Source organism: Chiloscyllium plagiosum, chromosome 20 (genome assembly GCF_004010195.1).
Source record: "Chiloscyllium plagiosum isolate BGI_BamShark_2017 chromosome 20, ASM401019v2, whole genome shotgun sequence".
Lineage (NCBI taxonomy): Eukaryota > Metazoa > Chordata > Chondrichthyes > Orectolobiformes > Hemiscylliidae > Chiloscyllium > Chiloscyllium plagiosum.
The window spans coordinates 36353150-36367714 of NC_057729.1; the positions used below are offsets into that span (position 1 = coordinate 36353150).

The 14565-nt window shown below is 39.6% G+C and overlaps 1 protein-coding gene across 2 annotated transcripts in view; it reads left to right on the plus strand.

The window, feature by feature from the left end:
* The window catches only part of acss2 (acyl-CoA synthetase short chain family member 2), a 78286-nt gene extending 70744 nt beyond the window's left edge, over positions 1-7542 (plus strand). For both annotated transcript variants that reach the window (XM_043710550.1, XM_043710551.1), the window contains 2 exons: positions 5785-5859; positions 5954-7542. In XM_043710550.1, coding sequence (XP_043566485.1) covers positions 5785-5859; positions 5954-6078 — 200 coding nt within the window. In that variant the 3' untranslated portion in view covers positions 6079-7542. The remainder of the gene's footprint in view (positions 1-5784; positions 5860-5953) is intronic.
* Positions 7543-14565: the final 7023 nt, after the last annotated feature.

The following is a 14565-nucleotide window of genomic DNA, read 5'->3' on the forward strand; positions in this document are numbered from 1 at the left end:
TCTAACCACAAGGGATGAACTCGGATTTCCCAATGTTTCCTCATTTCCCCTCTCCCCACCTTGTCTCAGTCAAATCCATCGAACTCAGCACTGCCTTCCTAACCTGCAATCTTCTTCCTGACCTCTCCGCCCCCACCCCAGTCTGACCTATCACCCTCACCTTGACCTCTTTCCACTTATCACATTTCCGACGCCCCTCCCCCAAGTCCCTCCTCCCTACCTTTTATCTTAGCCTGCTGGACAAACTTTCCTCATTCCTGAAGAAGGGCTTATGCCCGAAACGTCGATTCTCCTGTTCCCTGGATGCTGCCTGACCTGCTGCGCTTTTCCAGCAACACATTTTCAGCACAGAAATGAAGACAACCAGAGAGAATTGACAGGCCAGACCTTCCTGCATGTAGGTAATTTTGGTGGTGGTGTTGAGTTGGTTATTGCTTAGGCCATGGCCAAAGGCTAGTGGCAGCAATGAAAATGATGCATTACAAAGTCAGGGGTGGTAACTCTTCATGCCCAATCCATTGACGATACTCTGGAAAATGTTTTCCTAAGTTTTGATCACAGAAAATCCCAAATCAGCTGCTCAATTTCAACTGTCAGTGAATCCAGGCTGACATTGAAAATGATTTTTTGGATCCAAGCAAACTTTTCCATATCTATATCAGGGAAAAAAAGTTGCAAAGGCATCGCCAAGACATAGAAATGGTCAGTTAGTGTACGAGTGGAACGCTGATATCATTTTCACAGAAAAGTTTAGAAAGAAAAGATTAACCACAGCATGTTTCTCTTCCTGAATGTAGTTTTCTTCACAAGTGTTTTGAGCTGGTCACTCATTTTCAGAAGCTTTGTGTTCTTTTGTTTAATTCTTGTATTCAATTCATTGAGCTTTCCAAATATATCTGTGACGTAAGCAAGGAACCACATCATATTTTAATCACAAAGGAAACCAATGAACTCTTTTGTAGTTAATTGCAGATGCAAGCAGTTGAACCCTCCGTTTCAAATATTTCTGTAGTACCCTTCAGTCCAGTAGCCTGCAGACCTCAGTGTGAAGTAACAACATGATCAGATCTTACATCTGCAGTTTTACAGACAGATGTGTATGAATAGGGTGAGGTTTAATGTAGTTCACCATTATGTGGCTTCATGGGGAGGTCGTGGTGTCATGTGGTCAAGTGACTGGATCAGTAATCCAGAAACCCAGAGTAATGTTCTGGGTACCTGGATTCAAGTACAGAAGCTGAAATTTGAATTGAACAAAAAAAAATCTGGAGCAAAAATCAGGCCTGTTGATGGCCATGTAACCATTATCGATAGTTTTTTTTTTATAACAATCTGGCTCAGTAATGTCCTTTTGGCATGAAAAGCTGCCATTCTTTTTTGGGTCTGGTCTACATGTGACTCCAGACCCTCAGGAATGTAGTTGACTCTTAAGTGCCATGGGCAACAGGGACAGTTAAGGAGAGGTAACACATTGACCTAGCCAGTGATGTCTACATCCCATGAATGAATTTTAAAAAAAAACCTAGCTATGTGCTCAGTTCTTTCATGGCCAGCTGCTGACTGTAAATCATACAGTGAGTTCAGATGGAGCAATTCTCTGTCCCAAGGCATGCAGGTCTGACTTGCAGCTTACCATGGTTGTAATGCAGCAGGACAAACTCCAAGCAGGGAATCCAAGGGAATATTTCTTTTCTCCATATAGCCATGTAACACACAGAATGGTCCCTGTGCTCATCCTCAGGAAGTGGAAGACAGAACAGAATGTTGTCAACAATAATATCTTAATGTCTGTATCGCGCAAAATCAATATGTGTGATCACACCCCTGAGTATTTGCAGCAATTTGAAAAGCAAAGGCAGGTGAACATTTCAAGTGCTCCCTCAGTCTTAATTCCTGAACAACTGCAATTGCCTCAACTCTCTGCTTTGTGATGCTGTTTGAGAGGGGCCCTGCTATAAGTTTCTTCATCTGTGCCTCCCCTAAAGTTATTTCAATCATTTTGGTTACAACAGGTAATCTTAAAGTTTTTGCAGTTGTGAGGCTTTCTGGCCTGTGGAATCTGAAAGCTTAAAAGATGTTCTGAGCTTTTTCAGAGATGTTCAGAAAAAAAGTTCCTGTCTAGTTTATGTCCTGTTTACATAGTTGCCAGAGTTTCCAAAGCTATTTCGTCATTGCCTTATTGAAAAGACTCAGAAGTATAATTACTTTAACCGTTAACAAACTGTCTGAAAATGCTTGTTTGCAGAAGTGTTCAGGTGCATGTCAAAATGTTGTTGAACTGAAAAGATATAAGAATAACATTCCAACATACAGTGGGACATTGATTTAAAGGTCACTAACCCATCAGTTGTGAAACTTTAATTGGCAGTAAGAGGCTGGTTGGTAGAGCTGAACCTGAATATTTCTAAGGGCTTTCACTGATGAAACGCTTTAGTTTTAAATCAGTAGTGACTTCATTCCTCCAAGTAGTGAGGGATTTGAGTGGTGTGCATGGCACCGTCAATTTTACCTGCATGCTTCATGTTTGCATTTGGGAAAGCAGGGAACTGCATATGCAATGTGTATGTACTGTTCAGTAATCATTCCCCATCAGTGAAATTTCTAAAGCTGGAAAGCAGCCTATAAGCTATTAGGCAGTATGAAGTAGTATCTTCCGACATTAATGTAAAACTCAAAACGTAAGCCTTTACATTTGTTACACTGCAGCTATAATATATTAGTAATGTTAGATGTTCACCTCCCATTCAAAGTTGGCAGTTTTCATCGTTTTTATTTGTAAATACCCAAACCTAATTTCTGAAGTAATGTGTGTCAGTCTGCTGGAAGGCACTGTTAAAATCGCAGCAAATACAGAAAAAATGCAAGTGTCTGACTTTGTGTAACTCTGAAAGTCTCTTGCAAACTCCAGAACCCCAGCCCGAAATTAATGTTCAAAGTTCTCAGTAATAATAAATTTAAACAACATTATACTATACATGAAGTATCTGTAGATGGAGAATATAATTAATCTATTTTATTTTTGTATATGTCACGTGTGATCTGCTTTGTTCAAAGTAATTTGTGATTCCAATTGGTTGCCATCCTCTTATGTATTTCCCTGAATCTCTGCCTTAGCTTGTGTAGAATTAGCAATCTGATATTTTCTTTTTTGTCCTGTGGAAAAGAGTGGGACATTTGCATTAAATATGTATAACAATTCTTCAGCGAAAGATTAGAAATCCATACCCTTCTGCAAACACTAATCCCAGTCCCAAAAACTGGCAGGAGATATACTCATACATCCTTGCCAACACCAAAGGCACACCAGTGTCCTGCCACTTCAGTCTTGTCAGCTTGTCTGTTCATATTCCAGACTTCAGTTGGGAGTATTGCTTAGAAATTGGTCTGACAGAAGATGCAGATTTATTGTTATGAAATAAACAAGTTCCTAATGTATCCTGCGATCTGACATTGCAGAACATCCTGGACTGTTTTATAGCAGCAGGAATAGTAGGGTCTCTTCTTTCTTCTGATGAAATATCTCTTAATCCATCATGTGGTCATCTATCCGATGCTCCGGCCGACCCATTGTCTCAGCCTGCTCCTGCCCTACCGAACTCCTCTCTGCATACCTCGACACTGTCCTGTCCCCCTTAGTCCAAGAACTCCCCATCTACGTTAGGGACACCATCCACGCCCTCCATCTCCTCCATGATTTTCGCTTCCCCGGCCCCCAACACCTTATCTTCACGATGGACATCCAGTCCCAATACACTTCCATCCGCCATCACAAAGGCCTCCAAGCCCTCCGCTTCTTCCTTTCCCGCCAGCCTAACCAGTACCCTTCCACTGACACCCTCCTTCGACTGATTGAACTGGTCGTTCCAATCCTCCCACTTCCTTCAAACCAAAGGAGTAGCCATGGGCACCCGCATGGGCCCCAGCTATGCCTGCCTCTTCGTCGGATATGTGGAACAGTCCATCTTCCGCAGGTACACTGGCACCACCCCCCACCATTTCCTCCGCTACCTCGACGCCCCCAGGTCATCTCATCTATCCTAAACTGACTTCATTAACTAAACCTATTATAATTATTCCAATATGATTTAAAATATATGGTCATACATATGTTAAAAGTCATAGAGATGTACAGCACGGAAACAGACCCTTCAGTCCAACTCGTCCATGCCAACCAGATATCCCAACCCAGTCTAGTCCTGCCGGCCAGCAACCAGCCCATATCCTCTAAACCCTTTCCATATATGCACCCATCCAGATGCCTTTGAAATGTTGCAATTGTACTAGCCTCCACCACTTCCTCTGGCAGCTCATTCCATACATGTACCACCCTCTGCATGAAAAAGGTGTCCATTAGGTCACTTTTTTAAGTAACCAGAGTTTACATAACTTTTGATTGTGCTACAGTCTGGGTATCAAACTAGCAATGTATGAATCTTTTTAACTTTTTTAAAAATATTTTTCACTTGTGTGATGTGGGCATTGTTGGCTGGGCCAGCATTTCTTGCCTGTCCCTAGTTGCCCTTGAAAAGATGGTGGTGAGTTGCCTTCTTGAACCACTGCAATCTAAGTGTTGTAGGTAGACCCACAGTGTCCTTCAGGAGGGAATTTCAGGATTTTGATCTCATGAGCCTGTAACATATGGTGTGATTTGAGAAATATGTTTGAAGCTCCAGCAATTTGGCTTAAAAATATGATTATTTTGAACTGTGAACCACATGCCATAATACTGCTCGAAGTGTAAATAGATTATTAGATGGGGGTGTTAAGACAAAGGTCTAGAACTCTTCATGGTTTCTTCTTCCTGGTAATTATGATACTTATGTCCTTTAACCAAGATTACCTTTCTGATCAAAGTTTGGGTAAAGATTTGTAGCTCGGGTGCTCGTTGTTGTGGTTCTGTTTGCCGAGCTGGAAATTTTTGTTGCAAACGTTTCGTCCCCTGTCGAGGTGACATCCTCAGTGCTTGGGAGCCTCCTGTGAAGCGCTTCTGTGGTGTTTCCTCCGGCATTTATAGTGGCCTGTCCCTGCCGCTTCCGGTTGTCAGTTTCAGCTGTACACTGTAGTGGCCGGTATTGGGTCCAGGTCTATGTGTTTGTTGATGGAGTTTGTGGATGAGTCAGTTCTTGGGAGCCTCCTGTGAAGCGCTTCTGTCGTGTTTCCTCCGGCATTTATAGTGGCCTGTCCCTGCCGCTTCCGGTTGTCAGTTTCACCTGTCCGCTGTAGTGGCCGGTATATAGGGTCCAGGTCTATGTGTTTGTTGATGAAGTTTGTGGATGAGTGCCAAGCTTCTAGGAATTCCCTGGCTGTTCTCTGTTTGGCTTGCCCTATAATGGTAGTGTTGTCCCAGCTGAAACTGACAACCAGAAGCGGCAGGGACAGGCCACTATAAATGCCGGAGGAAACACCACAGAAGCGCTTCACAGTAGGGTCCCAAGCACTGAGGATGTCACCTAGATAGGAGACGAAACGTTTGCAACAAAAATTTCCAGCTCGGCGAACAGAACCACAACAATTACCTTTCTGATTTCAATGAATCAAATGGATGTGTGTAGCCTAATTTTTGGACAAAAGAATCATTACCAAATCATTGAGTATAATGTCTTGCTCAAATGCTGGTTTTCTACCTGTAGGTTACATTCACACTATAATCTTGCTCTCTGTAAGTTCACACAATGTTATCTGAACTTATGCAATGAATCAAGGGAATTTTCTAACTTTAACTATGCTTTGCAATTTAATGGAAATGTCCCTTTCCATTAACAATTTTATTTTTGTATATTGCAGTTCGAGTTAAAATAGGACCCATTGCCACTCCTGACTATATACAGAATGCTCCTGGATTGCCCAAAACCCGTTCTGGTACGGTATATCGTGTAAATAATTTATCCAAAATTATATATGTTTAAAAATTTTATATTGAGCTTTTGACTTCCACCCCCCCCCCCCCATAAAGGTAAAATTATGAGACGCATTCTGAGGCAGATTGCCCGAAATGAGAGAGAACTTGGAGATACATCAACTCTTGCAGATGGGACAGTTATAGAAGAACTCTTCAGCAACAGATGTAGAACAGCTTAAAGCAGTGTGTTTCTCAATTCAAATTGTCGTGTACACAGGTATATGTGCATGCCTGGGGAAAGGGCATTCCAGATCTATGGGAAGCCTATGGGTAAAGGACCAGAAGAAGCATTATGAAGATTATGGTGATGATTAAGTTGTGGGTGATTGTCTTGTTAGATATTTAATGCATATCTTGTAACAGAGAATTAATATGAATAGGCTGTCCATTAGCAATAAGTTGATTACGTTTCTATAACCTTTTTAAAAACGCATCACTTTTTAAACATTTCACTTTATTTTCAATGTCCTCTCTGTATTTTTATACAAGCATTTTTTCTTTGCTTCAATGTCAGTATAACAACCAAACATTCCAAGACTGTTTTAAACTTTAGTTTAAACAAATGCTTTAATGTTTATACAACAATTATTCAGTTATTCAAACAAATGAAAATGAATTTATTGATGAGTAGTTCCCATTCTGAATTGTCTAAAATATCAGGCAGTATTCTGTTTATTTTGCTTTCCCTGTCCCATATCACTTTACATTAGAATTGTCTCTATCTGTTTGGACTGTTAACAATTATGGGTATGTGACCTTTAAAAACAATAAAATCAGGGAAAATTTACTTATTGGCAGAGAAATAACAAACAAGTGGGATTATCCTTGTAATTCATGAAGCATTAGTTGCAGCTTTGCCTCTGATAACTATAGGGATTGTTTATTTACCAGATTTTATGGTAAACCTTTGTTTATGTGGAACAACTCAAGGTGTACAAAGCCATACTTTTTATCAAATAAAAATGAAGGTATTGATGTTTGCAAATGCAATGGATTAACTGTTAAATATGTTGGTGATATCTACTCCAATTAAAGCTTTTCATATAAATGAAGTCTAGATTAACTACTGATGAGTTTTTCTCGATGAAGTATTTTCATAAGCAATTTTTGACTCCCAAATTCATATGGTCACACAGACACAATGACAGCACTCACTTAGATGGTTCCCCTCATATCAATTTTTTGCCTGAAGGTCACCGAACTTGAAATATTATCTGTGTTTGCTCTCTGCAGATGCACTAGACTTGTTGAGTTTCTACAACAATTTGTTTTTGTTTGTTTGTTTCAATTTTTTTTGTTTGATTTAATTGTTATTAGCTACAACCTTTATTTGGTTTAATATTGTGATGATTCAAATACATAGCTAAAAAATGAGGAGGACTTACTGTCATTCCACAATGTCAGAAGTCTTGTATCACTGTTGAAGGTCCCCCAAGAACAGAATGATTTATCTATGTTAAGGCTTTGTATCTAGCAGATCCTTTTTGTTTAGCTCGCTTCCTTTACAGAAGTTTTGTAACATCAAGGTATTCCTTGATATGCGGACTAACCGTGCAGTCCTCCCAATCCCAAAGGCTATTGCTGCTTCTACATGATCCAATATAAGATCTTGGTTTTCTCTGTGGTGTGGCCATAATTTTTTTTTGTTTTAAAAAAATGATTAATCAGATTAATTTCAGATGCGATCATTTCATTAAGTTGACCCTTCAAAGCATATAATAGCAAATTTTGTTGTTCTTTGGAATTCTGGCCTCCTTTTCTCTTCATGAATACTTCATTTGTGCAACTACTGCCATTGGTGGTTTGAGGTAAACAGGAGTTTAGGGTGTAGGTTTGATATCCAGACGTTTCATTACCTGGCTAGGTAACATCATCAGTGGCGACCACCAAGTGAAGCAAAGCTGTTGTCTCCTGCTTTCTATTTGTATCTTTCTCCTGGATGAGGTTCCTGGGGTTTGTGGTGATGTCATTTCCTGTTTGTTTTCTGAGGGGTTGATAGATGGCATCCAGATCTATGTGCTTGTTTATGGCGTTGAGGTTGGAGTGCCAGGCCTCTAGGAATTCTCTGGCATGTCTTTGCTTAGCCTGTCCCAGGATAGATGTGTTGTCCCAGTCGAAATGGTGGGTTTTTTTTTTCATCCGTGTGTAGGGCTACGAGGGAGAGGGGGTCGTGTCTTTTTGTGGCTAGCTGGTGTTCATGTATCCTGGTGGTGTCCCAGGATAGATGTGTTGTCCCAGTCGAAATGGTGGGTTTTCTTTTCATCCGTGTGTAGGGCTACGAGGGAGAGGGGGTCGTGTCTTTTTGTGGCTAGCTGGTGTTCATGTATCCTGGTGGCTAACTTTCTTCCTGTTTGTCCTACGCGGTGTTTATGGCAGTCCTTGCATGGAATTTTATAGATGATGTTGGTTTTGTCCATGGGTTGTACTGGGTCTTTTAAGTTTGTTAGTTTTTGTTTCAAAATGAAACGTCTGGATATCAAACCTACAGCTCAGCGAGCAAACCTACACCCTAAACCTCAACCTGAGCTACAAACCTTCACAAACCTTGTGTAAACAGGAGTTGTTAACAGACAGTAAGAATGGGAAGATGAAACAGAAAATGAGGGTGAAATCACAACACAAAATTTACCTACATCAAATATCTGAACTCAGAAAATTCCCTTGCAGTCTTGTAAACCATCACCTCAAAGGTAGTCAACAATCTTTGATGAATCCCTCTTAAGACCAGCACCGACCACCTAAAAACATTGCCTTCGTGTCATCAGCTCCTTTTCCTGTTGTACCACATTAACTTCTGTCAGAAGTTAAAGAGTATAAGGAGAATGATGGTGAAGACACCATGTTCAGATTTACTGTAAATAATGCTATGGGATTGCAAACCATGTCTTTATAGGAATTATTCTTCAGCAAACTAAGTTGTAACCCCCCGACCCCTAGGATGTGATCTATAAATTACAGCTGTTTTATTATTAATGCACTGTCTTTTATTTTAAATTTGTTCCATGTTTATATTTCAAGTTGACTTGGCAAACCTTGATGTTGTGAAATATTGTGTAGTGGATTTGCAGATTGATATTAACACAATTCTAGTAACTTTAATTATGTTTTCAGGTAATAAACAGAATAAATAAAATTAGTTGTGTTGTGTGCCCTCTAATTTATAAATTAGTTGAGGACTGCAACATTAAAGTGTTATTTCTCAAAGTTGATCTTCTGCAGTTCATTTAGATGGGAAAGAAGTCCCATGGACCCTCTACAGATCTTATTGTATCCACTTTCACTTGAAAGATGGTGCTGCTGCTTTTGAAGAGACACCAATAGGGTGACTTCCAATTCCATGCTAGAGAGCTTCAGGCTGTACATTCAGTTGGTTCTTGTAATAGTATTGAAAATCCAATGTTGTAAGAATGGCTTAAATCTTATAACATTGTTGCTAATAGCAACTGAGCCAGTCTGGTTTTGTAATGTCATGTGATTAGTGGAATGTGTGTTCTGGCCTATTGTCTGATCAGATCTCAGATGTAGTATTACTCATCAGTAAAACACCTTTTAACAGGTAAGCAGAAGACCCTTGTAGACCCAACACACCTTAAGGTCAACTACAATGTTAGATTCCAAACTAAGCAACAAGCTGTTCAAATGATAAAATGCATCACAGCAATTCTGCAGCTGTTTCCCCTATCGGGGTAGTACATTCACAGCTATGTTCAAAGAGTTGTGTATATTTTTGCTGGGAGAAATTGTGGGATATGAAGCAACTCTTGAATTATTACTATTTGTACTAAATACATCACACCTGTGTCGAAGCAGTTTATCAGAAAGCCATCGCCCTGCAGCTGTTCCTACACTGTTGTCCATTTCCTGCTTGTGACGTCTATTAAACTACTTGCTGCATGAGGAATTTTTTTCTTTCCAACCGTTTATGCTTCACTTGAATTTATCTCCACACAAACACTGCACGATGTATGTTTGAAATTCTGCGTTAATTACAGCTATGTTGCTTGTACACTGCTAAAAGGAGACATTAAGTTGAGGCTTTTGGTCTTTGACAAGGACACAAGTAACCAGAGTTCTCAGGATTACTGATTCATTTGGGTATTTCCATGAGAAGGCAGCAGAGATTGACAGTTTCTCTGATTACTTTCTCATAGGAAAATGTGAAAAATACGTGCAAATGCTTCTTGCTTACATAGGACAGGGTCCTGTGAAAATGTGTCAAACTGTGACCTTGACTGTCTTAAACTGATTTCCAATGTAATTCTTAGCATTTTCAAGTTTTCTCAGTAAACATTGGTAGGATCACTTCTAATGTTGGACATGGTATTCTAAGGCTTGCAAGCACAGGCTGCATGAGCACCACTGCAAATGGTCAGCAGCACATGTTTGATATGGTGTACAAATCTCTGAGATGTATGGCCTTACATACGTAGCAACATTCTGGCACTGAGATTCATACCAGATTTGTGTTGCAGGCAAGACATCTTTTTATTAGTGTAGAATTCTGTTAGTGTAGAAAAGCACTTACATTTACTACAAAGTAGCAGCCTGGGACAGCTGGCTTCACCTGTTCGAATTTTGAGAAAGCTTCCCCTTCTCAGGGTAATTTTGAGGTAGTCATCAAAATTACATGGTTAGCAGATGACTAGGGCCCTATTCATAAGGTTGCTTATAACATTGATCTTGTAACTTCTGAAAGTGTAGGAATGCCAAGGCATATAATAACCAGTCAACACAGGTTTTCAATAGAGAGAAAAAAAATTACTAGAGAACCACTGCAAATTTCCTTAAAAACACATTGAGAAGGAGCTCATTTGAATGTTTCATTTCTATTGACAATCTGAGTGCAGGATGTAGTTTCTTAACCTGCGTAAAAAAATTCTTTGCAGCTGAAGATTTGAATATCTTAAACATTTCATGTTTGCGTACTTGGAAGTTCAGCAGGGGTAGAAGGTTAATGGTCATTCTATTGAAGACATGCTTCTCACGGTAACCAATGAAGATGTTAGCGCATCTAAGGCCTGGACGGAATCCCATGGCAAAACAGTCTATTTGGGTTGGCTTAATGCTGACACAGCAAATCATGATGTCAATTTCAAAGTTCACAAGTCTGATAAAAACAGATTCAGATACTTGTGGCACATCTAGATTGCTCCAATATAGTGCAAATATCAATGGCCTCCTTGGATGATATATTGGCCATTGAACTCGCAATGTCAAAAAAGTTCGTGGGCATTCTATTGCTCTCAGTATGTAAATATTCCATGGTAAGGGTGATGAGAAAGTCTATAGCCTTAAAACTTGTCTTTAAACATTTAGACTAAAATGTAATGCTGAATTATAGAACACATTTACTGCAGTAGAAAATAGGCAGGAAGGCTCAGAAAAAGGAAGGGATCTTAAGGAATGCAGAAGACAGGGACATCTGGGCTCACCAAGTGACAACAGGTTGCTGCGAGGCAATTAAGAACATTTGCCTTAGCATCGGTGAACTTGTGTGACCAGGACACCAAGTGGTAACATTCACAGCCTTTCCCTTGTGAAATTTGTGACAGTGTTTGATTCTGACCCTGAAACGAAACTCTGTACGATCAAAACCTTTGTAATCAATGGTCAGACACTGTCAATTATAATGGATTCTCATTACCCCTTGCAAACGGGGCAGACACAGAGAAAAAAATTCTTTTCTGTTGCAAAACCCTGACTTGAGAGTTCAGAAGGACACTAGAGAGACAGTCCATTTTAGTGCTGAGGCTGTTGGAGCCAGTAGAAAATTAAATCTTTGTGCTTACTTGCTATGGATTGAATTTAATTGCATTGAGATTTTTTGGTGATTTTAAGTAGCCTTTACTGGTTATAAAATGCAAACTCTGTAAAAGGTAATATTAGTAAAGCTTCAACTTACTTGTTTTTACAGACCATGACTGCACCACTGTCAATTCTAACTAGTCAGATCTTATGTCTTATTTAAATTTGAGTCACAAACTTGAAAAGAAGGCATGTTTAATTCGAGACTAATTAATCATTTTAAATACAGCTTTGCAGTAACATTTCAGCCTCAGGTACAGAATGATTCTGTGCTTAAGATAAAAAGCAGGAATCTGCTCCCAGCTTAAAATTATTCTAAACCTAACATTGAAGAGATTCTGACACAGTCTGTCGGGAAGCCATTTTATGGTCAAAAGTTTGCCCTCCTTGCTAAGAAGCCATTTCGTAAAACAATGATATCAGACATGCGAGCTTTGCAAGATTACCTTTTGACACCTCCCACTTAATTTAGATTGGTACTTCTTTATAGGAACTTATCTTGCCAGCAGATGCCTAACTTGGCTGGATTGTTTTTAACCACCTGATGGTCAGTCAAGCGCACACAGATCTGTCAATTAACTTTTCTTCTTTATGAATTATTGTTTTTCTGTCTAACTAAGAACATGCAATGTCTTTTTCAAACTTCTGTATTAAGGAAGCCACTTTGTATCAGTACATTGGAGTAGCCTGCTGGGGCACTTGAAGAGCTGGTACCCTACTCTCCTCAGTTATTAGAATCTAGTTAGTTTAGCTTATGTTGTAACAGTGATGCTATTGGTAAATAAAGGGGATGACTAAAATTAAACTAAACTGTCTGTAAAAGGGTTTTTTATGCCAGACTTCCAAAGAGTACAATCGCTGGGATGAACAGAGAGAGGCTTACAGGTCTGAGTCCATAAGGGATTCCCTGGGCCATCTCAAATCTCCACTTTAACAATGATAAGCTGAAATTTTGGGTTGTGAGCTTAAAGACAGCAATGGCTGCCACACAGCTCAATTTCTTCACTCTCACAGGTTTTCCAACCCATCCATCTCCCCTCTCTAAGGGGTTGCAGCAATTTTGAAGCATCAAAACATAATCCGAACAGATACAAGTTTGGGAAGCAAACTTGTATAGTCTTTGTGAAAGTGAAGGATTTCTTCAGAGTGTATTTGGGAGAGCTGTGTTTGAACAGCTGAAGCTAGTTTTCTTATGCTACTATTTTGCAGTAAATCCACAAATGGTTTCTAAACAGTATACTGCTGTCAAGCCATAAAGCTGGCTTGCCTTCCACACTAATTAGTAATGTTATATGACTTTCATTGCTGGTATGATGCCAGGTATGTAGGCCAAACATCCCAATGGCTGGCAGACTGCATCAAACAACACAGCAGGCAGCATGTCAATTATCCTCACAGTGGTCATGTTTGTAGGCCTCAACACCATTAGATATGATTCAATGTTAGATTCAACCTATGATTCTGCAGCTGAACACTATTGATTGAAAAAGCCAGATTCTTATACCAGAAACTGGTTTAAGCTCATCAGTCAGGCTCGCGGTGTGATGAATTTACCATGCTAGAAGCTATATAGACAGACAGTCCCAGGTTGTGAACAGGTTCTGTTCCTGCATCGATTTGTAAGTCAATTTGTATGCAACTTAGAACACAATGCAGAACAGTACAAAGCTGGCGTTTGTAAGTATAAGAAATGTTCATATGTCATCCTGTATGAGATTGTGTTCGTAATTATGAACATTCATAAAACAGGGACCCCCCCCCCCCCCCCCCCCCCCCCCGTATGAAGTAAGCAGAAGAAATTTGTACATACATTTTCTTTTTATCCCCTTTGGGACAAGAGTCATGCACGCTGGCAATCTCAGTTGTATTCTCACAGCAATACCCTGACCACTCAGAGGCCCAACCATCGTCATTCTCTTCTCAACCTGTATAGTGTTCCTTTTCAAAATCTGATTTCATGCATCCAAGTGCCGATGAAAGTTTTGTCTCAGTTTAGCAATGTTTACGTCATATAGCAATTCACAAGCAATTTTTAAAATCTGTTGCCTAGATTTCAAAGCACAGCTTCATCTTTTTGTTCCAAGTTAGTGAGAAGTGGATGCAGGACAAACTTATTTAAAAACTAGCAATAGGTAACGATTGCACCAACCATATGTCTGTTTTGACTCTTCAGACAGTGAGTTCCTGCCTTGCCATGCCAGTGATGACAACGGCATAATGTTTATAATATTAGAATGATAACGCTGCATTTTTGCCTGATAATCCAAGTTTTACTTGTACTTATCTCAATCAAGTTTAATAAATTGACTGATGTAACAGAAGCCAGAATAGTCTTGTATTCATCTATTGTTTAAGATTTCCTACTAAATGTGAATTCTTTAGAGAATTTAGAGTGGAAGATATAAAAATTGCATTTACCTTTCCTGACGACTGGACATCTCAGAATGCTGTATATCCATTGCTTTTACAGTGTAGTCACTGTTATGTAAAATGCAGCAGCCAATTTGTATACAGCATGCTCCCACAAAGTGATAATGACCATTAAATATGTTTGTAATCAGAAGAATATTGACCAATATATAGAAAAACAACTACCCTGCTCTTTATAAATAATGTCATGGGATCTTTCTTGCTAGCTCAGAAGTCAGAATGGGCCTTGACTTAACATCTTATTTGAAAGACAATGCTTCGAACATTGCAACATTTCCTCAGCACTGGAATGGAGTGTTGACCTTCATGTTCATGTCTGCAGTGCAACTCCAACCTATAACTTGATTCAGAGGTAAGGATGCACCTAACCTCCACAGTTTATAAAGAACTGATGGCTGCAGCTTTTTTCTATCAGAACTGATACTTATTTT